General features: G+C 40.2%; 1 protein-coding gene across 1 annotated transcript in view; it reads right to left on the bottom strand.

Annotated features, from left to right (window-relative positions):
• The window catches only part of man1a1 (mannosidase, alpha, class 1A, member 1), a 148942-nt gene that overhangs the window by 86579 nt on the left and 35566 nt on the right, over positions 1–26797 (bottom strand). The window contains exon 2 of the mRNA XM_031750534.2: positions 23949–24045. Within this exon, the coding sequence (XP_031606394.1) occupies positions 23949–24045 (97 nt within the window). The remainder of the gene's footprint in view (positions 1–23948; positions 24046–26797) is intronic.

The following is a 26797-nucleotide window of genomic DNA, read 5'->3' as shown; positions in this document are numbered from 1 at the left end:
GTCCATCACAACTACTGTGCTCACTCCCTAGAAATATCTATTATTTCTTTAGAGACATCATTGTGAGAAACTATTTTGCACTGTTTCCAGTTGTAAAAAGGTTTATAATTACACATCTCAGATACATATGTGAATAACAAGTAAGCACATTCATTACCAGATAATACCAAAGCTCTTTGCCGTTAATACTCACATGTGTTAACAAAGTTTTTACTGCCCATAAAGATTTTGATGTCCACTAAAGAGGTTTGTCTATGTCTATATAATACCAAACAACCAATAAGAAGTAAAAAGGACAAAAAGTATTGGGCCTCTCCTCTGAATCTTTGAATTCAAGTGATTTAGAGTTGTCGAGTAATAGTCTACAGACTCAGTGAGTGCAGAGCTCTAAACCTCCTCTGGAATTAACATCAGCACAGAAACTGTGCACTGGGAGCTTCATGGCCTCTGCAGAAACCAATGCCATTAAAAGACTTGATTCAATTTTCAATATATGAAATGTTAAGGGAAAAATTCACCAGTAGTTTTTTGTTTTGTTTTTTTCTGTACAATCTATATCTGTACAAAGTTGATGACATTAGCAAATGTGCATTAGTTACATGAATCATCTAGAGATCCCGAGTTGGGAAATTAAATCAAAATCTGAGATACAACACACACAACAAAACGTAGAATAGCTCAATAAAATATAAAGACGGTATGATGAGACAAGACAGCTCAGTAAAGTAGAAATTACACATAAATGAACTGTGTTAGAGTTAGAAAACTAAATAGAATAAAGTTTAAAACATGTTCTTAAAAAATGGGGAAAAAAATGAAATAAAGGTGTTCTATAAATGTTAAATGGACTGGATTTTACATAGTGTTTCTCTACTCTACTTGAGCGCTCGAAGCACTTTATACATCACGCCTCATTCACACGTTCACACCCATTCATACAGGGACTTTTTCTTCGCGTAAGTGCTTTCCATTCTATCACACTCCGATGAATGCATCAGAGAGCAACTTGGGGTTCAGTATGTTACCCAAAGATACTCTGGTATACAGACAGGTGCATAAAGGGATCGAACAATCAACCATCCAATGAGTAGATGACCTGCTCTGCCTGCTGAGCTACAGCCTCACCTGTGGCCACAATTTGCCAAAGTTTGATGATTTCAATTAACCAATATAAAACTAACTAATCTGCGATAAATAGCCTTTAAAATGACTGAAAGGAGTGTTCAAGAAGTTTAACTATAAAGTGAGGGTGTTGGTTTTGTGACTATTTTGTCCTAAATGGCTGCATCTGCTAGATGTTTGTGGACCGATTCAACTAATGAGATATCAAACACTAATAATAATAATAATAATGCATTGGATTTATATAGCGCTTTTCAAGGCACCCAAAGCGCTTTACAATGACATTATTCATTCACGCTCACATTCACACACTGGTGGAGGCAAGCTACGGTTGTAGCCACAGCTGCCCTGGGGCAGACTGACAGAAGCGAGGCTGCCATATCGCGCCATCGGCCCCTCTGGCCAACACCAGTAGGGGGTAGGGTAAAGTGTCTTGTCCAAGGACACAACGACCACGACAGAGAGGCCAGGGATCAAACCGGCGACCTTCCGGTTACAGGTGCCCTTCCCAACCCCCTGAGCCACGGTCACCCCAATGAAGAAGTTTAACTATAACAATGGGGTCGCCCCACTAAAGCAATACCTCCAGGCTTCAGTATCAATCACAGGATCTCAGGCTGCAGTTACACTGCAAGCAGATGAGAGTAGGGTGATCAGATATCCACAAACTAAATGTAGGACACGTTGCTACTGTGGAAAACTAGTCTGAGAATTTGTGCACAAGCACAGATCTCTGGTACCCCATACAGGCAAATTACCGTAGGCATTAAGAATGTCTTCTCACGCTCATGTATTCCTTTTTTCATCTCAATAACTGAGGTAATCGTCTCTGGGTTATACTAAGGGTGCACAGATAGGTTGGTACATCTCGTTTTTTAGATTAGCCACCTTTTTTTTTTTGAGTGAGAGAGAGAGAGAGAGAGAGAGAGAGAAATTCTCATATATTGTATGAACTCAAGTCACAATTCTCCGCAGTGGAAAATGGAAAGAAAAGAAAAAAAACTGTATTCACCAAGTTATAAGCTGTTTCATCAGCTTTAATGTTGCTGTATTTCCTTTTCTCTGTCAAGTTTTATTGTCGTCTTCTAGTAAAATGCATAGACTCACAATTTTTTTCATTTGGGCGTGGCACGAGCAGCAAAAAACGGTGACATGTTAACCTCTGCTTGACCCATGATAACAGTTTCCCCTTCTTCCCTCACATCCATTGCACTAAAGCCAGACTTCCTGCATTTGGAAACCAGATCCAATCAAAATGTGGGTTGATGCTGTGCAGTCCCACATAAAGCAATTAAGACGAACAGTGGCAGAAAAATCAGCATTTAAGCATTAAAATGATCAGAAATGGGCCAAAGATCCAACTCATAATGAGAGATTAACACTGAAACAATACTGATGTCTTATGGTCATCTGTTTTTAATGTTTTTTCAAACTCTTACTCCAGTGATAAAGGAAACGTGTAACTGGAAGTGTCAGCAGATACAGTTACTGTTGTAGTCACTTGTCCTTCCTGTTTTTCATCCATCTCACATTTTCTGTTCACTGAAGCCTTCAGAGCAACAAAGAGAGGACGACACACTTTCCTGCCGTCCATTGTCCTGTCACTGTGCTTCCTCTCCCCTCACTGATCTTATATCTGCCTCTGTGTGTGTGTGTGTGTGTGTGTGTGTGTGTGTGTGTGTGTGTGTGTGTGTGTGTGTGTGTGTGTGTGTGTATGAGATGTGAGAGATACAAATGGCAAAACAGTGCCCAGAATACTAATGCCACATACGAAAACACTGAAACAGAAGGTATTTGTGAGGAACGTAATGGTTTCTAGAGTTTCTAGTGACTGCCAGTGGTTACCTGTCCTGGGTGTACTCCACCCCATCACTCCCAAAAAGTCCTTTATAGTATATAAGGTCAATCCTGCTCACACTTGAAGTCCCCTCCAAAGACTTCAAGTGTAAGCATGGTCAACATTATATACAATAACAGACTGCTTTCTGAGCGCAGATAAACCCTGTAAATGCCAACATACATAGCTGGCAGATTGATCAGTAATAAAAAATAGTAGCTAGCTGCGACCCTGCCTTCCTGCTCATTGATTGATGCCTCATAAAATGAAGAACACTTGTCTTTTTGTCCTTTTCAGAGAGTGCACAGATGTATTGGGGCTTTAAGATCTGTTAAAGATCTGTGATGTTAGTTTGACAGCTTGTGCAGGGTCGCAATGCCAAGAATCTGCTAAAATCAGCTCCCCCTTCTCTCCCTTTCCTTTATTAGATCCAGGATTTGTGTCAATGTCCAGATGGGATTTCACGCACACACAAAAAAAAAGCCGTGATGAGATCCGGCGGAGGTCTGTGAGGTTGAGAAAGCAAAGTCTGATGATCTTGGAGGTGATGTGTGCGCTGCTGAGGATTTTGTTTCTGTTAGCGACTGTGCGCATGTTGAGGAAGCAGATGGCTCAGCAGAGGGCAGAGTCTTTGAGAAGAAACATGAGTGGTAGTGGAGGAGGAGGAGAACCACAGCGAGGCTGCTATAAAGATGGAGCAGTATAGGGGGAGGGCAGGCCTTCTGATATTCGCTGTAGGCAGTAGGCTTGTCGCCATGGGGGAATTCTTACATTAGTCAAAATTTCTCTCCACGTATCCACAAATAGTTCTGGGTTCGTTGCTGTTATTGCCCACAGCAACAAGCTAAGTCTGCATGCAAGTTTGCAGATACACAGAAAAATGCTGCATACAGACATCTCAAGTATTATTGGTGAAGACTCTTTTCAGCACCATCTCTCTATGGCTTCTGTTTATTTTTGTGGTTATCATTTCTGTCTTCTGGATTTAGCCTTAAACTGATATCTGCATGTCAAGGTGAAAAGGATAAAGATGGATTTATTTGACGAAAGTTATTTTTTGAACTTGTTATCCCCTTTGGGATAAAAGGGAGAGGAAGGGGAACAAAGACTAAATTTATGCAGCACAACTCCACACATTATTCTACATGGATTTATTTGCATTTGCAAATGGACTGTCCATGCTTTGTTGAGAGATTCAAGTTAAAATTAAACCAACCAACAAAACCTGCTTTTTAAAGGTGTTTAATCTGGTGTTTTTCCACAGGAGTTCATGGCGATTGATTCTGTTTTGGAAAAAGCCATAATGGGGTTTAGAATAACTGCAACACTGGCTTTATTTTCCAGTTCCAGAAGGTTGCTGCTTGTTTCTGAAGGCCAAAAGCTGCAGTTTTTCTAATGACCACTTGAGGCAGGCTCTAACAGTAAGTCAATGTCCAAAAATTCTGACGTTAAAATGCCCAACGATGTGGGTGAAATAAACATGTTAACAGCTCGGTACAGAAATGATTTTGGTCTCTATAGCTAATTTATCCCTTCGTAGCAGTATCAGGGGTAAATAATAAAACTGTACTGAAACGTAAAATTTGTATTATTAAAGTTGTGGGTCCTTTGAGTGACAGAAGGATGTTGTCCAACCGTTTGCTAGCCGTCACATCCGCTTATTAAAGTCTGGCTGTGATTGACTGGTTGTTCATCAATGACCACACCTCTGTTGATGGCTGACAGAAAATTATTTACAGAGAATAAAGGAGCCAAAGCCATTCTTTTCCCATACATTTCACTACAACTACAAGTCTTTGCAACATGAAAGTTGAGCCTTGCTGGCTATTTAAAACAGTGCAGATTAACAACATTTCTGCAATGGCGAGAAAAGTTAAAGCACCAAAACTGAGGCTTCAAAGCTGGCACGCCCCCTTTTTTTTTTTAATACCTCTACTGTAATTTTCAAACTTCACCAACCAACAGTCCTGAGATTTATCTACCCATGAAGGCTGGCTCCAATGAGTTGTTGTCATGTGAAAATCAGAATTTAAAGTTCCCGTTCACTTCTGCTGATGCTGCCAAATGCTACTAGAAGACTGCAAGAGGCTACAACCCCGCCCCTTCTTGAGATAACCTATAGAGCCCAGCAAGAGTGAGAGAGAAATGGATGGAAAAATGAAAAATGAAAGAGCCAGTGTCCTGCAAAGACAAGAATGATTACCCTTCTGTTCTAAGACAGAGAATAACAATAAATGGGAGAGGGATGACAGAAAAATGGGAGTGTGAAGGTCCAAAAGTCATTAACCAACAGTATCCTTCTGTTCCTGTGAATCATCCATCCAGTTGTTCCTCTTCGAACACCCACTTGTCTTTTATTGAGGTATCCATCAATCTGTTCTCCTTCTTCAATGTGTTTAACTTCACGTTCTAAAGAGTTTAACCACCTTGTTTTCTTTTTTCCTTTGTGTCCTCATTCACCTCTTATTCCCCCTTAATCTAACAGATAATAAGCAAAAAACGATGATGATGATGATGGATGAATTAAAAAAGAAAGCAGCACACTTTGAAGGTATCGTCATCTGTCACCTGTAAAAGCCGCACTAAGCCTCCACTCACACGGACGCACACACGGAGGAGAAATTCAGTGTTAACAGCATAATAATTAACCAAGTTGAAAACTTTGAATGTGCTCTACCACTCAGTAACACCAACCTAATGCCTCCCCTTCCTACACTGTCGCACTGTGTGAGCGGATGTGAGTGCTGGACAGGAGAGTGATGCATTGTTTGCTTATTCAGAACAAAATAACCTTCACTTCACGCAATCAGGCAGCAAAGTCAGAGCTGTAATCTGTGATGTGGGTGTGTGCATGAGTGACTGAGGTAGTTAGGAAGATTGACAAATGTGTGGTAGCTCTCTCACTGACACACACACACAGACACACACACAAAAAAGCAGGTAACACTGAGAGGTCAAAATGTTAATCTTGCTTCCATTTCTCAGCATTAAAGAAAAATATTCTAATATCTTTACATATTTATAAGTAGGGATGCACCGATCCCGATACTGGTATCGGGTATCGGTGCCGATACTGTAAAATGTGTGCGTACTCGTACTCGTAAAAGTCAACTGATACCATGAACCGATACTAATGTAGCCCGGATGGGAATTTGGTAGTAGATACTCATAATTCCCATGGACTTGAACGCCACATAAGGTGTTCACAGTTCACAGAAGAGAACGGCATGGAGAGATGCACGAGGTTAGCTGAACCAAAGTGAGAGACTCGGCTAGTTTTACTGAGGTTAACTTGCACAAAAGAGTGTGTGACTAGAAAGCTAACCGTGTGAGAGCTTCGCAACAGAGTGTGGGTGAAGTGACTTTTTGTTTCAACGGTCGCACCACCGTCCGTGGAAAACTGTGTTTCCAGCCATGACCGCCGAGGCTAAAGGCTAGCCGGACTGCTTGGCTGCGCCACGGAGGCAGCTGCTATGGACTGTCGGAGAGCTGGACAGTGACTGGCTAACGCGCTGTAGCAGAGACAGCATCGGGTCCGCAGGGAGTGGATTTAGTGTGGGACTGGTGAATGGCGACCTACCGAGCAACGGAACTGTAAGTCAGACTTTTGTGCTCTTACTGGGAGAAGAGGATTTTTCTCCATCGTCCGGCGTGAGCAGCAAACAGGCCTGCAACAAGTGTGAATGTGAGTGTGTGGGGCCCATGTGTGAATATTGTATGTTTAGTGGATTTATATAACGTGTTTTGGAGTGTATATTAGTGAGTCACTTACCAAAAGGTGATAACATAAGTTGGGTTGTTTAATATAATTTGAAAGGGAATTATTTCATTTATACAGTGTATTTCATTTGGTTAAGGAATTGGAATATCATTTGAGTTTAAAAAGGGATGTGTTGTACAGTATTTGTCTCTGCCCTTACGCTCAGTAAACGCTTCGTTTGTGTTAAAGAGTTGTGTGGGTCGTTTCTTTACTACCGGTTAAGTTTAACTTGTGTGTGGCAGAAGTATCGGTTTTTGTACTCGGTATCGGCAAGTACTCAGATCCAAGTATCGGTATCGGATCGGTTTGAAAAAATTGGTATCGTTGCATCCCTATTTATAAGCCATTACTTCACATGTTAGTACATTTGCATTTATACTGCATACACATGTTGCACACATGTTACCATGTAGCTATTCCTATTTCTGTATACAGTATATTCCTAATTTGTATTTTTTTATATCTGTGTGGGATAGCATGAAAGTCCGAATGATAAAAAACAAGGTGAAAACCTTAAGATGTGCTAACAGTGTAGGAAAGTATAGGCTTTCATTTCTAGTGACGGGTTGTCCATGTGACAATGGAAACAAGTATAGATGTGCAAAAAAATCTATTTAATTCAAACTTAAAAGTATGGAAAGATGAACAACTGAGCAACAACTTAATTCAAAGAGGAAAATAGTTCAGATTTGATGAAAACAAAAGAAACATCGCTCTGTTGAGCAGATAACTATGAGGAAAATAGTTCAGATTTGATGAAAACAAAAGAAACATCGCTCTGTTGAGCAGATAACTATGAGGAAGCGTAATCCCAGCTGAGAAAAAAGGGCCAAAATGTCACATTTGGCTTTGCAACATCTGGACCTGAAAAGTAGAGCGGCAATGCCAGAGTTTGTGGAGGCAGGCCGCGAAAGCAAGCTTGTGTTAAAAAGTCCACCATTTTAATTGAGTTAACAAAGATGACTGTTCTTGTGCTTAATTTCCCATATACAGTGACTGTTTATATGAAAAGCTTTCCATTTTCCAACTCATCACTTGAACTAAATTATTATATTTTAAGTGAAAAAGATAATGCAACATCTACATACTAGGGCTGCCACGATTAGTCGACTAGTCACGATTACGTCGACTATCAAAATCGTCGACGACTGATTTAATAGTCGACGCATCGTTTGAAGCTTTGTAAGATCACAAAAGACGCAGGAATAAGTAGTAGGATTTAAGAGTGTAATAACGGACTGAAACAGAAGATGGCAGCACTGCATGTACAAGGATGCCAGCTGCCGTTACACTCCGAAGAAGAAGAAGCAGCAGTGTCCCAGAATTCATAGCTCGGCCCTGCTCAGTTTTCAACAATGGCGGCAGCTAGTTAGTTTTAATATTACTCTTATTAATCTTTCTGGGTCACAAAATAAACGTTTAACATATTTTCAGGCGAGAATGTAGCTGTGTAAACCTCAAATATTTGCTCAGTTTATCAAGACACTGCATATTTTCAAAAGCGCTCCGACGTTTTCGGAGACGTCTGTTACCCACTAGCTCGATAGCTAGCCGGGGCAAGGCTCACTATAGCCCGTGAGAACACCGGACTCCCGGCAAATCGTTTTCAAACCCACCACTGTCTTTCGCTACTCAGGTTAAACATATATAAGTCAGTTAGATAACTTAAAAATGTTATTGTTTGGCCTTTTTTTTGAGTATTTTATTTGTTCCTGAGTAAATCGGTTTGGCTGAGATTAAAGTTATAGTTTATACACGACTGAATAAACGTCAAGCAGACAACTGATTATCAGAAGTGTGAGATGTTCGAGAATATACTCCGGTGTCCCGTTATATTTTAGATAGCAAGGAGTTTATTAAACTTTACCGAAACAATCTGTAAATCTCATTAAATTTAATAAACTATCATCTTGTCTTTATTTTTAGTTAGCACATACCCTAAACACTTAAAACTGTAAGCTAATGTTATATAAGAGCAGATGCTGCTGGTGCAATAAGCTGTACATACATGTTCAGACTTTGCCTCTTGCTGGAGCACGTGTCATGTGGATTACATCATTAACACACTGAACACAAAGCGTGGCCTCAACAGCCAGCTGTGCCCTCCAGCTGTGGGTCACACTGAACTCCTTGATGAAGCTTTCGCGTCTGCCTTTCACACTTATTCAGAGCTCATTGTTGTGCACAATCCAACCCCAGCGTGGAGCAGCAGATTATGTCACAGCAGCCCTGTGAAGCAAATGTGCCCTCCCAAAATAAAGTCAGCTCTAGAACTGCAGGTCACATAAAGTTTGACTCAATCTGTGGCGCCTTTTGGCCTGAAGACTTTTACTCCCCCGATGTCAACTTTCCCTTGAACTGCACTGGAAAAACAAGGGCTCTGTCCTTCCACCGAGGACCTCAAAATCTGATGCACTGTTAAGGCAAACCTTGTGTGTTTTTTAGCTTTAAATATCATTCAAATGAAGTGGCAAAAGGTACCGTAAAGGAAATGGTTGCATGTAAAATTAATTAATTAGTCAACTGAGTAGAATGACTCCAAAAAAAGTAATTATTTTATCCCAGTTATCTTGTTTTTATGATTGTTAGGAGCCCAAAATCATAATTGAAATTACCATCTGATTAATTGATCATCGCCACAGGTTTCAGCAAAGAAACTAAACTGACGTTATACAGTATGCATGCAGAATGAAAACGGCAGCGGGGGGAGTACAGTTTTCTTGAATAAATCTTTATATGTTATGTAGAGTTGTTTTAAAGTCACAATTTGCTGCATTTTTGATCATTTTGAGGAGGACAAAAGCCCAGCCTGAGCCCACACCTCCACAGCCTGAAATAATTACTTTTCTCTTCAGGAAAAATTAAGTTCACAGTGCATGTGGAGGGTTAATGAACACCCCGGAGCAGTTAGAAAGTAAGTGATTAATGCAATGACGCAATGCGAGCAGCCAGAAATATCCCTGCAACAGCCCAGGTCAAATCTGGAACACAAACCTTCGCTGCATGTTACCTCCTTTGCGTTTAGAAATAAATCAGCGACTCAAAAACGATTAACTTACATGTTCCTCAAAAGTAAATGAGAACTGCCAGGGAACAGCATGCTGCACAGTTAGTGATTATTAAAACGAGATAATCCAGATGAAATAATTGTGCCTCATTATGTTTTGCAATAATTATCTTCATTCCCTTTCTTTAGTTTTACACCTTCATTCAAGTCCCACCACCACCCCACCGAGGCATGTTTAATTCAGTTCATATTATTATCAAATTTTTTATTTAGTTAGTTTTTAGTTCACTTCACTTATTAAAATTCTGAGAAATCCACTTAAATAAAAGTAAATTGTTTTTTTTAGCAAAGTTTGGTGGTTTTCATGAGATCATGAGACCGCCCTGTGATTGACTTGGGTCAAGTTGGCAGTTACATACAATCTGTCTCTGATAATACAACAATTACCTGTGATAGTGTGCTGCTGTGATCGAGCAGCTTTAGGTGCCAATTGCTTCACAAGAGAAGCATCGGTTCTATATCATCATCCAAACCAGATTACCTACTTTTTTAAACTTTCATACATATAAACGAGCAGCCAGCAGAAACACATATTTCCAGCTTTACCAGTAGAGATAAATGAATATCGGAAATAACACCCTGACTCAGCAGCTTTGCCTCAAAAATAGCAGCCTCAGCCTTTTACAGACTGACAGCAGCCAAAGTGTCACAGGCCTCAAGACTGCTTTCATTTTATGAAAATTCAGTCTTTTAAAAAAAAAATCCTTTTCTGAATTTTTCTCCTCAGCTCACTGCCTTTTTTCAGCAAAAGAATGTTTCCAAGATACAACGTGTCCCATATCCTAATATTAATGTAATGCAAACTCCAGGGCTGATCCCTAATCCTGCAATTTGATCCTGATCTGAACACTCGCAGCCCTGCTGGTGATCCCATTTAGCCCCAACTAGCATGTCAACGTTGAGTCTACACCGAGTTTTCTGGGTGGTCGCAGAGAGGAGGTGAGGAAAAGTGATGGCTAAGCCTTTGGCTAATCGTGTTATCGTAGGCAAAAAGCATGCGTGCACACACACACACACACACACACACACACACACACACATATATCCCAAAGTACATTAACCTCTTGACTTCAGCTGCCAGATACTCGAGCGTCAACACATTTTGTCAAGGTTACAGTGAAAGGCATTTCCACCCTTCATGTGTGTGTGTGTGTGTGTGTGTGAGGAAGTGTTGAAAAATGAGATGCTGATACAGAAAGGAAGGATTTAAAGGAAAGCTGTGATAACACCAAGCACAGTAAATTTTGTTTGGCCGCTTCTTTAATTCAGGCCTGAGAACTTCCAGGTATTAGACAGACTTGAGGAAACACGTGTGTGTGTGTGTGTGTGTGTGTGTGTGTGTGTGTGTGTGTGTGTGTGTGTGTGTGTGTGTGTGTTCGCTCACAGCTTTCAAGAGGATGGGCGGCACTGCTGCAGCGTGTTGTTCTAGGCCTTGCGGGCGTGCAAAGCCCAGGTGAGACGGCTTGCTGTTGAGCTGCATGAGTGTGTGTGTTTGTGTGTGTGATTAATTAATGTGGAAGCAGGCTCCAGGTTCTATAACAAAGGCTCAGGAGATGAGTTCTTACAACACGGGGCTGCAAGGGGTGTCCATCGGCGTGATGGATACCCCGATTTCAGCTGCAGCGGTGCTCCCTTATCTGTGCCCCACCCACCTCTGTGCAGAGTGTGATCTACATCATTTCAGACAACACCAGATACAACTCCATCCCCCTCCTCTTCCCACACACACACACACACACACACACACACCAACCCACCCACCCCAAAAACCTGAGGGAAGGCCACAGCAGAATTACTCCATCCATTTCAATTATCGAGATTGAATATCTGATTTAGACACACACACAGTGCTGTGTGGAAGCCGAAGCTGCAGCCCAGGACTCAATGTCAAACTATATAACCAACTAAATGACTTGTCTGGAAATAGAAAGACACCAAAAACATAAGCCTTCATGACTTGACATTATTTTTAGCCTTACTAGCAACACAGCAGGGCTGTAAGAGGGTATAGGGTGGGAGGAAAGAGAAACCAGAGGTTCCTGGCTGCAGTGCATACACACTTTATTCAACAGCGTGCAGAACAGCATCACATGCGATCATGGATGTCATGATGGAACTTCTGATGTGTGAGTTTGAGTTCTACTGCCCTGCAGCTAATACATATAAAAAGACAATAATAATTATGTATGATTAAAGTCTGTCATGCAAACTAATGCAGTGATTCCTGAAGCCATTCCTGATTTAATTGTAAAACCCCAGAAAATAAAACAGTGCTGCCAAAATAACCTTTCAAAAGGTTTGTTAAAAGCTCTGACTTGAAATGCTGCTGTGCGGCGTCACTCTGGCACCGTGGGGAGCCGGCTCTGTGGACCTGTGAGGGTTTCTGTCAGGGTATTATGAGCCCAGTAACCCGCCAGGCCTAAACACATGGGGTTTTATTTTGGTTTTCAATACAAACACTGTTTCTATTATCCATTTTACACATACGAAACAACCTATAAAGCTACAAAAAGTAATGATGAACCAGACAAATGTTAAAGCTTTATGCTGTTTTACTTGATCTATGTCCACTATTTGCTAGTGTAGCAAGGTAAGTTCTTTGCCCTTTATGATGGACATTAACCAGTTCTCATACTGAATAGACTGTAATGTTGTCAGTATGAAAAAGTAAAGTAAAGTAAAAAGTCTCTCTCTCATTGCCAGCACAGCTCTATTGCCCCATCTGGACCACACAATCACTGTTACAGTGCTACATCAACTAACTGCAGACTATCAGCACAGTTCAACACCGCGTCTTTCAGCTCGCCTCGCTTAACTGATGTCCCCTGTAAACATTTGGTTTAAACTCCCAGCTCTTGAAAGTCTGGCCTCTTATTACATTTTAATCCCCGAAATATCTCCTAGGTCTATTCTTACACAAGGCTGCTGCATTCAAGGCTGAAAGTCATTTCAGCACTGATATAATCATCCCTATTGTGGTGTAGCCTTCTGCTTAATACAGCATGGGTGGAATTATTTAGTCCATCCTAAAAAATACTTCTTCGCATCTGACCTTGCATCAGACAGTTTGTATATTGCAGGCTGTGATCTGAAAACAGAAGAAGTTCCTCTCCTTTTTATTTATGGTTAGAGATGAAGAGAAATGATCCCACAGTGCTCAATTGCAGGTGTATTTCTTTCTTTTTTCACCTTCTCCTCTGTGAACCCCATCAAATTTTAACCACAGAGCATGTCCTCGTTCATCTATAAAAGGTGGGAAAATACTAATAAGCATCATGAGATGTACAGAGCAGCCAAACAGATATTTAGATAGTTTAATGTTTCATTAACTGTATTGCTCTGACTCATTTGTGTCATAAATAAAAGGCATATTGAAGTCAAGGGCAAATTATTTTGTTGTGTTTTTTAAAAGCCAGGAAAAGCCAGCTGGAAGACATTTAATGGTACAACAGACCGGGGCTAAACAGGCATCTGTGCTGGGTTTAAACCAACAACCCAAATCAGTTTTTCTGGCAGAAAGCTTACTGCAGCCAAAGACTTGCTCAATCTCATGTAACATTCACAGAAAAGAAACAGGAAATACTGCTCAGGAAATCAGCTGGAGCAGAAAACCAGCAGAGGCACAGAAAATTGCTTTCAAGCTATAATAATCAAAGCCAGGTGAGCAAAATGTCTTGGTATATAGAATTGTAGAGACTATAGTAAAACCTTAAAGATCTATTATAAAAGCTTCTTCCTTATTTGCGAGGGGTCGCCACAGCAGATGAATCACCATAGTTGATTTGGCACAGATTGCAAACCAGGGATTTTTTGCATGTCAGGTGGATGTGTTAACCACTAAAGGAGGGCTATTGTGCTTCTCTGTGGACTGTTTTTCTGTGGTATTACATACCTGAGGTTAATCATCCAAAACAACAGGCACTACAGAAGAGAGTGGAGGCAGGGTAGAGTGGGTGGAGACGAGTGTAGGGGGTCATTTGTGACAGAAGGATAGCAGCGAGACTCAAATAGGAAGTTTACAAGATGGTAGGGAGACCTGCTATGATGTATGGAGAATTATGCAGAATTCAAGATGCTAAGATTTCTACTGCAAGTGACCAGGATGGACAGGATTAGAAGTGAGTCCATTAGAGGAACAGTTTAGGTTGAACAGTTTTAGAGATAAGAGTCAGAGAGGCAAAGTGGAGTTGGTTTGGACAAGTGCAGAGAAGTGGATGTACTGAGGAAAGAAGATGGAGCTGCCAGGCAGGAGGAAAAGAGGACAATCACAGAAGATTCATAGTGAAAGAGGACACGAAGAGGGCAGTGTTACAGAAGAGGATGCTGGGAACAGGGTGAGATTGAGACAGATGATTTGCTGTGGCGAGCCGTAAAGGGAGCAGCTCATTAAAAGCGTATGCCCATTAAATATGGAAAATTGAGACTACAAGTACCATTGTTCTTTCTGTGATCACTGTGCTACTGAGTGCTAATAACGGCTGTTTATAATGCAACATAAACCTGACATTTGAAGATCAAATGAGTCGAGGAAGAGGCTTACACCAAATGGGTATTTCTACTGTCACGTAACTGATACGAGGAGCTGAAGCATCACTCTACAAGAAGCATTTGAGCATACAGAGAAGCCATTGAGAGGTCTGGCGTGAAGTAGAGGGCCACGGGAGACAAGAAGGAAAAACAACACAAAGAAAAACAACCATCACAAAACCCTGGCAGCATCTGTGGCAAACCCTGCCATTCATCCAATGGGCTTTCAAAGCACTGCAGGCAGGGCCAAGCAGATAACCCCCACTGCAAAGCCCGTGTGTCTCACAAGGAGACACACAAGCCTTTTACTTCCTCACACTGCCTGTGGCAATGGATCCATCCAACTGTCCAGCAAATAACCAACCTTAAGAGGCTGTCAGAGGACAATGTGAATTAGCTAGCCCCGAGTAGAAAAGGGGAGCAGGCTGAGGATAGAGAAAAAAAGACTCTAAACTGTACTGTGAGACATATAGCCCAACATTGGTTTAGATCTCCTTGTCTAACAGCATCTGCAAAAATGAAATAACATTCGCTGATTCAAAAAAACTCTTTCAGGAACACTCAACTTGGAGCACAGGGCAGACTCCAAAAACTACAAAAGAAACTATAGAATTATAGCCCTAATGTGGTGTAACTGTTTAATATGATTCACATTATAAAAATAATAAAAATACAAACCCGTACGTGTGATCTAGCAACTTGAACATGTTGAACATCGTGTTGAATTTTTAGCACAGTCAGATCTTCAGGTGTTTTCAAAAACAGCCGAAAGCTTAAACCAGCAAGACAGATGGCAGTGTAGCTCACACACACACACACACACACACACACACACACACACACACACACACACACACGTACACACACACACACACACACACGTACACATGACCAGATAACGCACTCAATCACTTAACTTAAAATTTTTTGCTTTTTTTACTCTCTCTCTCTCCGACAAGAGATGACCTTTAGTGTGGCATAGTCAAAAGGTGGGCGGGCTGAAAACAACAACAACAACAACAAAAACAACAACACACACTCCCTGTTTGAGTTTTCTGTTGGTTGAACACATGAGAGCATTCCCGTCCCGGCCCTCGGCTGAAATAAGAGGCAAGCCACAGGGAAACAATTCGCTTTAGCTTGTTTGGCGGATGTGAAGCACAACCAGTGGCCTGTCAGCGCTGTCAATTAAAGAGAGGAAACCACACAGACACTCGGAGCAACACAAACATCATTACTGGAGCCACTGCTGTACGCTCCAAAAGAAACCAGAGGAGTCTGTGTGGGATTGGTTTTTTTCCCCTTTTTTGAGTAGATATGGCCTAAAAAGGTGTTATCCACCCACCATATCTGTGCTCAGTATCACATTAAATGATCTTTACTATACAGGATAATAACATACCGTATATGACTATCAGACTCCAGCTCTCTGCTACCACTGAAGACACTGAGGTCATGTCCCGGTACAAGACTCACCTCAGGATAATTGGCTTATAATGGGGCTGAGATTAAATTAAATTCAATGATGTCTAACAGGAGTCAGGGTACAGCTGAAGGCTGGGGTCGATAAATCCAGATCCAAATGAGCTCTAGATGATCTGGAGAAACTTAATAAGGCGATAATTCAGTTTCCAGGGGACATTTTCCATATTCTAGTCATCAGAATTAGGATGGGGGAAAAAAGCTCTTAATGATGGAAGTTTAAAGGACAGCTACAAGACATCTGTGTCTGTGTAATACTCAAAAATATCCTGGAGTGTATAATCCTATAATTGAGAGTTAACTGAGAGTTTTTGGAAAGCTAGTTCGGCATTTTCACCACCAATCGGGTTCTTTTTCAGCCAGATATAATTAATAAAAGAAACACACACGAGGTAAACTCATGAAAATAGGTGAACAAGGTGATGCTAATCAGAAACATAGATTTTTTTTCCAAAAGGAAAAAACGTGGGAATTATTGTGAAAGCTGATAAATAAAAGAAGTGCACTTGCTGTGCCTTTTAGCGAACTCCAAAGTCCAGGATAGGATCCTCCCTCTGGATTTGGAAACATAGACGTGCCTGGACCTGTTCTTTGTCGGTGACTCTCAACAGCAATAAGCTGGTTATAGACAGCTGAGGTGAGTGCTACGAGCTAAAGAGTTGGAGTGGAAATGACAGGACGAGAGATGGATGCCATCAATGCCTCGGGCTGTATTTAATTTTAGCAAACACGCTGAATCTACAGCATCTCAAGGGACAGGAGCTGAAACGGTCTCGGCTACATTTTAAGATATTTGCTCAAAAGCACCAGTTTTGTTCTTTTTCAAAACTATTTTAAAAACATCTGGAGAACACGGATGAAGGCGAAGAAGGCGACTTGATATTCCTGCCACGGAGCAGCACTACTGTTACCTACATTGAGACAGATGAGACGGCGCACATTTATTAAATTAATCACTCAGCTCTGAACAGTTGTATTGAAATGGCATCCAAAATGCCACTGTGAGACAGCCTCTACGCAGCTAAGCAGATCATATGTGAGCTGCACAATTTGTATTTATTGATCAGTGTTGAAAAGTGGGCAGCTGACATATTGCTCCTGACTGAAATTGTTGCACCATGATGAAAAGCTGCTGCTGCAGTCTAGACGCTGGATGAAAACATTAGTCTGCCCTTCATTTACAGAGTCAATGTGCAATTCAATTATCATTCTAATGGAAACCTGCATTTAAATGTGATAATAATAGACTTTTACTGAAAGTCATTTTTAATTTCAAACCAAAACTGAAGCAGTTTATTTGCAACAGTATATGAAATCAATTTGCGATGCTCCTCTGCGCTGTCCTCTGTTCAAGAGGCCATTTTCTACCACACATTTCAAGTCACTTCATCAACATCTTGACCTTTTCAAAAAAGTCTTAAATACTGGCTTCCCTTTAACACTATCTAAATTAAAAGACGCTTTGTATGGAGAGAGCAACTGTATTACACAAATGGAAAGGCATGGGCAGGGCTATTTAATTAGATGCTGACTGTCGGTGCTAATACAAGCTCAGAAGTGGACCTGATCCACCTCATTATTTCTGGCTCTTTCTTGTTAAAGTGTTTGGGTTAAGAAAGATTTAGTAATGTTGGTTGATAAAGAACATCCCAATCACTGTTGGTAGTCTGCCAAAGTAGAGGGCTTAGAATATAAACACAGTAGTCTGCCAATATTTTAGGAGGATATGTGGCAGCTGGTAAATCTCCCACCCTGGGAAAGAATTCAGCTTATTCCCAGTTTATCCCGAGCACCTCCATGCATCATGTAATTCTTACAAACATTTTGTATACAGTTGCTGAAAGAATGGAGGAAAATTTGCTGCATATTGCTAATATTTTGCGGTGCAAGTATAATAAGGGATACTTGATTACGGCCAAAATGATAATCATGGTTACTTTGTTAAATATTGAGATCATGAATGTTCATTGATGTTTTTAATGCACCGCCATGTGAGGAGAAACCTTTCACATATTCAAATCTGTCCAAATGTTTGCATGAAAACAAAAACTCATATTTAGCCATATTCATGTCCTAGATGAACAATAAAGTACATTTATAAGCAAACTGTACCAAAAACAAAAGTATATCAACAGGACACTGCCGTAATATGCTACATTCATACATTATGCTAATTAATCTTTATAAATCAATGTGATTAAAACTTGCAGCAAAGTGGCTGACAGCAGTGAGATTCCTCTATGTGTCCTCGGTTGTACGTTGCACACAGTGCAGGTATTACCACTTTGGAAAAGTAACTGCATGAAGAGATAACACAGCTTTTGCCAAAAGCTGGCTAAATGGAATGCGATTGCACCGGTGACGCCAGTGCATCTTTGTGAGCTGAATGGATGCGCTAATGTGCTGTACAGGCTCGTTTTCATGGATGTCCAAGACGATGTTGGCCAATTCACGTTAGCAATTGTTGCATTGTTTTTCCTCGCCTTCACTCATTATTTACACTCCAGTTTGTGGTGTCTTTTTCGGGTGTTTGAATAAGTTAGTTGAGATCCTCTACTGTGCAGACAACTCTATAGTGCTCTTTGATTTTATCTTGGTTAACACTCACTCTAAATCCAAACTATTCTCCAACAATGAATGATGAGCAGAGCAGGCTCTTCACCTTCTGCTATAGATAGATAGGTATAGATATAGACTTGATTAATCCCACACTGAGGAATTAGACTTTTTATAGCAGTGGAAGGGTCAGACAGACACAGTGAATGGAATAGTATTGTCACACAATACAAATAGGAAAATAAAAAGTAAAAGTTCAATAAATAAAAACTTCTAAAAGTCCAAATCAATAAAATACAATACAAAAGTAATTTTTACTTTGTGTAAATTGTACTATTTACACAAAAACGCACTAAAACCATGTTACTGACATTCTTTATAGTGCATAAAGTGCAGTGGGAATCATAATTTATATACATATTTTTTAGCTGGTGTTTATCCTATGTCTGACTGCTCTGTCCTACACCGTGGCTATAACAATCTGCTGCTGAAGGAGGTCCTCAGGGCCTCCACAGTCTCATGCTCCCTGAGAGGTGTTGTCCATAATGGACATTAGGTTGGCTAAACTTCATTCCCCCCTCCTTCTCCTCCTCTGTGGTCTAGTCTAGGGGACTGGCCAGGACAGAGCTGGCCCTCTTCAGTCTACAAGTTCTTTCCTGTCCCTCTCTGTGCTGCCACCTCCCAGCAGACCACCACATAAAAGACTGCAGAAGCCATCGCCGTGTTATCGAAGGTCCCCAGAAGACCGAGAGGCCTGGTCTTTTGGGTTGGATGACACGTCTTCACAAAACTTAAAGAAGTCCAATTGCCTTCTTTTTTCAAGGTCTTGAGATTTTATACACTAAGATTTTTCGCGGACAAACAAAAACACTGCAACACATCTCGAAAGTGACGCAACATCCAGCCAAACGCATTCGATACAGTGGAAACAGCTGACAGCACAGCTGGCGTCTGAGAAAAAGGAGTTTTGTTGCTTCAGGGAGTGACCACAGAGGAGACGCATCCAACCTTCCCTGGAGGCTTCTTCCACTGAACAGCTTCACAAAAATAAGATGTGCGTTATTCAAGACATCGCACTGTTCAAAACACATATTTAGCCCACATGAGCCCAACTCACAAAAAAGGATCAGAATGTCCATAAGCACACTGGGTTGTCTGTCAATTTATTGTATTTTTTTTAACTCCTGAACAATGATCAATATTGTGCTTTGACAGCATCATGCACAATATTATGGATGAAATGTTCAACTAAAAGCAAGTTAACAACTATTTTTGTAATATTTACTACTTTTCTTAGTCTACATGAAGAACTGTAACAATTTTGTGCGTTTTGTTTAATTGTTTGACTAATAAAGATTTTGGAGGCAGAACAACATTACAATAATTTAAAGTTGCAGTCCTAATATTTATTATAAATGGGACAATCGGAAAGGTTTTAACCACCGTTAGTTTCAAACCCGCTGTGACAATTTCTGAGCCAGAAAGTTGAACACCACCAAAATAAAACGGGCAGCTGGAAGTTTCATTTTTATCCCCCTGACAGTTGTCCCGCTTATGCAACACGCTAAAGTACATTAACATTAAGTGGTATTAGGCAAAGAATAATCATGAGTAATTTCTAATCCTTTAAATCCTGTCTCGAGGAAAACACGGAGTAGGTCTCGTAATACTTCTTGTGCTCTTTTTGTTGATTTTGAGAGGACATTGTCATCATTCTAATTGACACCTCTCCTGGCTAGTTTGACTCAGCAATCCAAGTAAGCGTATATATCATGGAAGCAGCCTTAGGTGTGTGGCTTCATTGCATAATATTTCAGGTCAGGCTAATATTATCGTCCTACATCATGTTCTATAGGAGCTGGAAAAGGCAGTGACAAGGCCCTGGGGCCAAGCTGTCTTATTTACTGATGGAAGTGGGTCTACTGGAGCAACCAACTAAAACCTATTTACTTTTCTATCACACAGACACGGGGACGGATAGAGAAAGGGAGAAACACATAGAAAGACCAACTCTAAGAGGTGATCTGACAATTAATATTCACACAGCAGCTTTCTCCCTAGTCCTACGTTTACATTTGATAAATTTCAGTAATGAAACTGTAGATGAAATTTACACAAAGCTGATTGAATTTCCTCACTAAACATAAGAAGGCAATCATTAAAAATTAGCTTCGAATCTTCCTGACTGTGTACTGAAAAAGACTTTGAGGGTCGCATAAGTCGCATAATCTAAAATTAAAAATACTGTCTTACGGGGCCAAGTCTACATTTGATATGCTACGATTTATATTTCTGGCCAAATATTTAAATAAGAGCCCATCTCTGGTTGTCTTTTTTGCTAAAAGAACAGAAAAGTCTGTTTGTGTGGAAGACAAGCCTGGCGTTGAACTTTCTGAAGTTCTGCTTAGAAGGAGCAAGAAAGCCTCACTTTCTTTATTTTTTATACTCTGCATAAAACTGTGTGCAGGAAAAAAGGGAAGTAATCACAGCTCCTGTAACTGTAATGCAACATAACAAAACAGTTGTGGACAAGTGGTGCAGTAATATTCACGACTGTACCAGGTTTTTACTTCACTTAGAGATAGGACTCGTTGACTATTAGGAATATCATTCCTGAGAAAGTACAGCTTATTTTATTTAAAACAAATAGGAAATTACAATTCTTTAAAACACCTCTCACTGTCTCATATTTTTAACAGTAGAATCATTTCTCAATATATTATGAAACCGGCTGTAGTTGAGAAGCCAAATCTGCAGTTTACCCCACAAGACCTTCCAGAGGCAAGCCAGCAGCCATTAAACTACCTAAGGCACTTCTTCTAGGTTAAGTTAAATTTAATTCAATTGTCGTCAGGGTTTGAAAGCTGCATGTATAGAATCGGTCGAATCTGATGAAAACTTGTTCAAAAGTTTGCTGAGTGTCCCCAGAAATAAGGTTTTAAAAAGTTTTGTTTTTTTAATCCACCTTCACATGAAGTTATACTTCTCCCTCCATCTGCTGCAGAATCCTCCCATAGATTCCAGGTCAGGAATCTTTGAGCTCCATGTCTTCTCCTTATGTAATCTCTCTGGTTAGTCTCAGCTCAGCAGAGTATATTAGCATCTTTAAGCTCCTAGATTTGATTTTTAAAGCCAATATTAAGGGAAAATAACCTCAAAATATAAAAAGAACAGAGGAAAAGGAATACTAAATGCATGCAATAGCTTTGCCGTGTCCTACTTATGCACCGGATCCACATAACACGGTCCGCTTTATATACCAACAACTGGAAATATTGCCCCAAAACAGATGGATCTGACGGGAGGGGATACAGGTTGATTGTTAAAGCTTTACACCACCCTAGGAACAAGGAGGGCAAACTGACAAACACCCACTAGATTTTAAATCTACGTGTCACTGTTGTGTTTACAGCTTTTACAGCTGCTACTGAGTGAAAAAATAATTAATTTATACCAGTTTAAACAACACTTCAATTATTCAGTTTCCTTCCACTCAGCTGACAGACCCATTTAACATTCATTCTTTTCTTAATTACAGGGAGTTTACTTGAAATTATCGAGGGAATTAAAAATGAAAGGCCTTCACTGCACCGTGACATTAGAGGGCAACTTTTAAAGAAAAAAAATGCAAGAGTGTAGGAAAACTTCAAACCAGATCAAGCTAGCGAGTATCGTAGCGTCAACCTCATCAGCAGAAGAGGCTCAGCTACCTCCGTCACACGGGGCTGTCATCTTATCAAAAGCTCACAGTGGCCCCACACTAAACCGTCATCCACCACCTACATATGCACAGCTAAAGGAATCCAAACAAACACCCTGGGGTTATTTAAGACAAAAGAGAGAAAGATCTTAAATTAAAAACACAGTCTCTGCTCCCGTTTATTCAATCGGTCGCAATTAATTAAAGTTATCATGGCGCATACAGACCAAGCTCACACAAACACCTGCAGAAATGATGTATGCTTCTCTTCCATTTAATAACATTAACAATGAAAATATTATTAATCTTACAGCTGTCAATGAGATCATGTTTTCATTGTATGACTATCATGGCTAAAAGAATATACAGTATAAATAATGACCATTTTTATTGAAAGATTGCAATGAAGATTTTTTTTTTTAAAGTTCTATCAATCAAAAGAAGAGAGCTGTCATGAACTGAGTAGTGAGACTGTAACTATAACTGTGCTGGCACTGGATTGTTTGCAATATTATCATATACCTATTTTTAAATGTGTTATTACTGTAGCAGTATACTGTCAGTATACTGTCTTTATGAGTCCAGCTAAATGCAGTCAAGATCTCAAGGATTTAACTTGTGCAGCGATATGTTACCAGCTCTTAGGTCTGATCGGGGCTTGTCCCCAAATCTACACTAAAAAACTAAAAGTTAGAGGGAATTTGCAATTTTAGGAATTCTCTGCCTTCCAGCCTACGGCCAGTAAGCTCAGTGGACTCGAGCAGAAAGCAGCTGAAGACTCATCTTTTTAAACTGCCACTGGGACATTCAGTTTCATTGTTTTTTTGTGTGTGTTGTTTTTCTGTGGTTGCATTTGATGTAAAGGACCTTGTGATCTGAATCTTGAAGGGGGCAACATAAATACATTTACTATCACTGTACTACTTTGTGTTCATTTGGATTAGATTTTGATAGTCAAAGGTCAGGGTTACTTGTGACATTTTTGACAATATTTCTGGCAATAACTCAAAAATATATGGTACTTATGGTAAAATTTTGCACAAAAACTAATAGGATAAAATTGGGTCTGGGTCTTTTTTTTAAAAAAATACAAATGAAAAAAATAAGAGGCATTGCAGAGTTCTGCTCTGAGGTGATCATCTCTTTGCGTTTTATCTCTAATACTGTAGGTTTGACAATATTTATTGTGAACTGGCACTATATAAATAAAACTGAACTGAGCAGACTCATAAGAGAAAGGTCAGAGACCGCCATGAAGCATTATTTTGGCCTTTATTTACCACTATCACTATGGAACAGAAGGGAAGACCGTGATCATATTTCACATTCAGTCTGCTATTGAATTGGTGACACTAATCTCTGGTGCCCACCTATTTAATTGCTTCAAAGTCTTCACTGCATATATTATAAGTGTGGACAGACATGGATGTAAACTGAAACTTGACAGATTTGGGAGGAGACATCCAACCAAGAGGTGGTAATTCTACTCTCAAAACTGAAAGGCTGACAGACAATTAAGACTTTCAGAGAAGAGTTACAAAAGTGTGAAACCGAGGAGAGGGAAAAACAAAACAAAAAAAAAGAAGAGAGAGAGAATAAAACACCCCGCATCACCGTACTCATTACGAGCACAGACACTGACAACTGGCAAGAAGCACAAACAGAATATAAATATATGATAAAGTTGACATTTAGAGGCATGTGTAGATGGATGACTCTAACTGACGGCCAATTTGGCTGCTAATCTAAAGGCCAAGGCTGCTGGTGGCAGGGACAAGAGATCAATCGCGTGTGTGTGTGTGTGTGTGTGTGTGTGTGTGTGTGTGTGTGTGTGTGTGTGTGTGCGCGTGTGTGTGTGTGTGTGTGGGCGTGCGCACATACGTGGTCTCTCACTCACCAAATAGATTGCTGGAGTGGCCTTGCTTGGAGACGGGCCTGAGCTCATTGGAACCCCAGGCGTACCGCTTGTAGCTGTCCCACGCATGCTTCATCATCTGACAGGAGAGAGGAAGAGGAGGGGTAGCAGGGGAGAGAGGGAGGAGGAGAAGATGAGAAATGAAGAGAGTTAAACGGGACAATAAACTGTGAGCCGTAACAACAGAATCAAATCATTTTAACCGAGTGATGAGGCTCGTTTTTCACTTGGTGAATCAGCCTGTACGTTAACTATGCGTTTCTAAACTACCCTAAAACATATCCAGTACATGCATGAATAAACACAGAGCTGCAACTGACATCAACTACCCCAGATTCAATCAATGGTTGTCGGAAAGATATTCCCACAGCTCAAGCTGACATAGCAAAATGTCTTGCTTTAATCAGCCAACTTTCCAAGACCCAAACTTCTTCAGATTAATGTCACTGAAGGCTGAGAAAAATAATGGATAGTAGAAAAGAAACATCATAGTCAGAGATGTTTTGGACAATGCTGTAATATGGACTGCCTACTAGTATTATTCATTGTGTATTTATTGAACTTAAAGTAAGGCGTCTTTTTATTTATAGAGGATTTCCTTAAACTTTAAAAGTTAAGGGTTAGGGTAGTGGGGACACGTGTAAGGATTTACTCCCTGAGCAGGCGGTTTGGAGGTTTTTGGAGCCTCTGGTCCACTGTAGCTACACAGAGCCAAAGCCAGCAGTAAATTGTTGCATACTGCAAACAGCACGAGAGGCCCTGAGCTATCTGGGGATAAAGGCAGCTGCAGGCAAACCTTAATGATCCTTCCATAGGTTCATCTAGGAAACCCTGAGAGGTTTACTTCCTCTCAGTCACATCTTTTGACCAAAGGCTCTCTTCTAAAAGGATTTTTGTATTTAGGGCAAGTCCTTCTACTTGGTACGGTCTCAAAGGTCTAGAGCTTCATGAAAGAATATAGTGAATCAGATTATCTGTTGTGGCGTCCCCTCAATCAAAATTTTAAAAGATATTCAGAGATTTATTTTTGTCTGTCTTATCTGGACACATGACTGACAAATACATGACAAATACAGCAGGGAATAAACTTCACAGGAGGGTGATAATGTGTCTTGTCAGCACATGTTGTCATTCTTTTCCTTGAAACATACAATAAAAGTTTCTTCTCAGGAAGTCTGAGACTGCAGCGCAAGATTTCAGGAAACACCATTACCATAAAAGAACAACTTTCCTGAGTAACATAGCATAACCATCGTGCCTGCTTAATCTCCCCGTCACTGTTAAGGGAAATAAATTCTGCATCTGTGAAATTATCCAAAAATGGAAAAGATTTTGCTTCAGAAGTCTCTGGATATCTGAACTATGTATTGACTACACCCAAGGATATTTAAATCTGGGCTCTCGTCAGTTCTCGTCAGTGCTGTATCATCCACAGGTTTTATCATGTAGCTCCTTTCAGTAGTCTTACCGAAACTGACTCATTACTTATTGCAGCAGGCTGGTACAGACTACTTAAAAAAAAACAAAAAACCCCCCCAAAAAACAGGGTGTACTGAATAGACCCAGGCTTTTGACAACTTTGGCCATCATACACCAAGACTGCTCCCTGTAGCTTTTTCTAATGCTTACTCAAGATTTACTTGGGATTTGACAAGTTATCCAACTTTATTACAGATTTTTAGCATTTTCATCCCTTGTCCTCCGTCCTTTTTGATGTAATGTCTTTGGATTGCAAAAGTCAACTCATGCAAGCTATCGATAAACATGTAAAACACAAAAGAGATTATCAGACAGAACAGCAGCTGAAATAGCATAAGAAGAGAGAACATAGGCAAGACTGTAAAACAAACTTGACTTCTATTTAAGCAGATTATATGTACTCAGTGAGGGAGGTTCATTCAAATAAAATGCAGTAGAATTGTCATTAATTTGATCTATGACAAACCTGTATCCTGCAGGGGTTTTTTTATGTTAATATATTGAAATTTCAGCAGTGAGCAGCTATTTTCATATTGCAGGTTATCCACGTACAAGGCACAAAACATTAAGCTAACTTGTCAGTGTTTGGGTATTCTGTCAAAGCTTGTGTAGAACACTTGAAGCTTTGACTTTGAGCTCAAAAATATCCAAACATCTCTAAGTATGTTTGGTCAAGTTGTTCTACAAAACCTGAAGCCAGAGCTTCACGGACTCCAGCTGTGAAGCTGCGTCTCTCATCAAAAAGGGCAAGTGATTTTCCCTGCAACCAACAGACTGAAATTATTCCCACTCTCCAACCAGTCAGTGAAGATTTTCTTTGGTTAATTACAAGTGTAATGGACTGAGTAGATATCAGATTTAATTATCTCTTCTTGAAGATGCTCACTGATCATGTTTCCCAAAAATAAAAAGGAGCACTGTGAAATTTTAAGCTCTGAATCAATCTTAAAAGTCACAGACCTGAATTTAAAGTCGAGATTAATTCAGGCAAACAAAAAAAAGGTCCTAAAAAAAGTGATGAAAAAAGCAGGGTATGTGTGGTACAGAGTACAATCAAACGAAAGATTTTTTTCAGTACTTTTTTAAGACCAAAATACAGAAAACTCCATGGCAGAACAATCCTAATTCTAGCCATGCAGAGTGTTTTAATCCCAGTGTCTTCCCTGTCTGCTGTAGTCCAGAAACAACATCATAAAACTGTCTTAATGCTGTTGTTTGGTTTATAGGAATGGCATCTGTTTATCATGAGCACAAAGAATTTACACCTAACCTGATCTGAGAAATGAACCCGGCTGCTTTGAGTGACAATTTCTTTATTTTCTTTTAAAACGTGTTAAACAAGAAGTGATTTC

This window comes from Oreochromis aureus, linkage group 15 (assembly GCF_013358895.1).
Source record: "Oreochromis aureus strain Israel breed Guangdong linkage group 15, ZZ_aureus, whole genome shotgun sequence".
NCBI classification, from domain to species: domain Eukaryota; kingdom Metazoa; phylum Chordata; class Actinopteri; order Cichliformes; family Cichlidae; genus Oreochromis; species Oreochromis aureus.
This window is presented reverse-complemented; position numbering and strand designations above follow the sequence as displayed.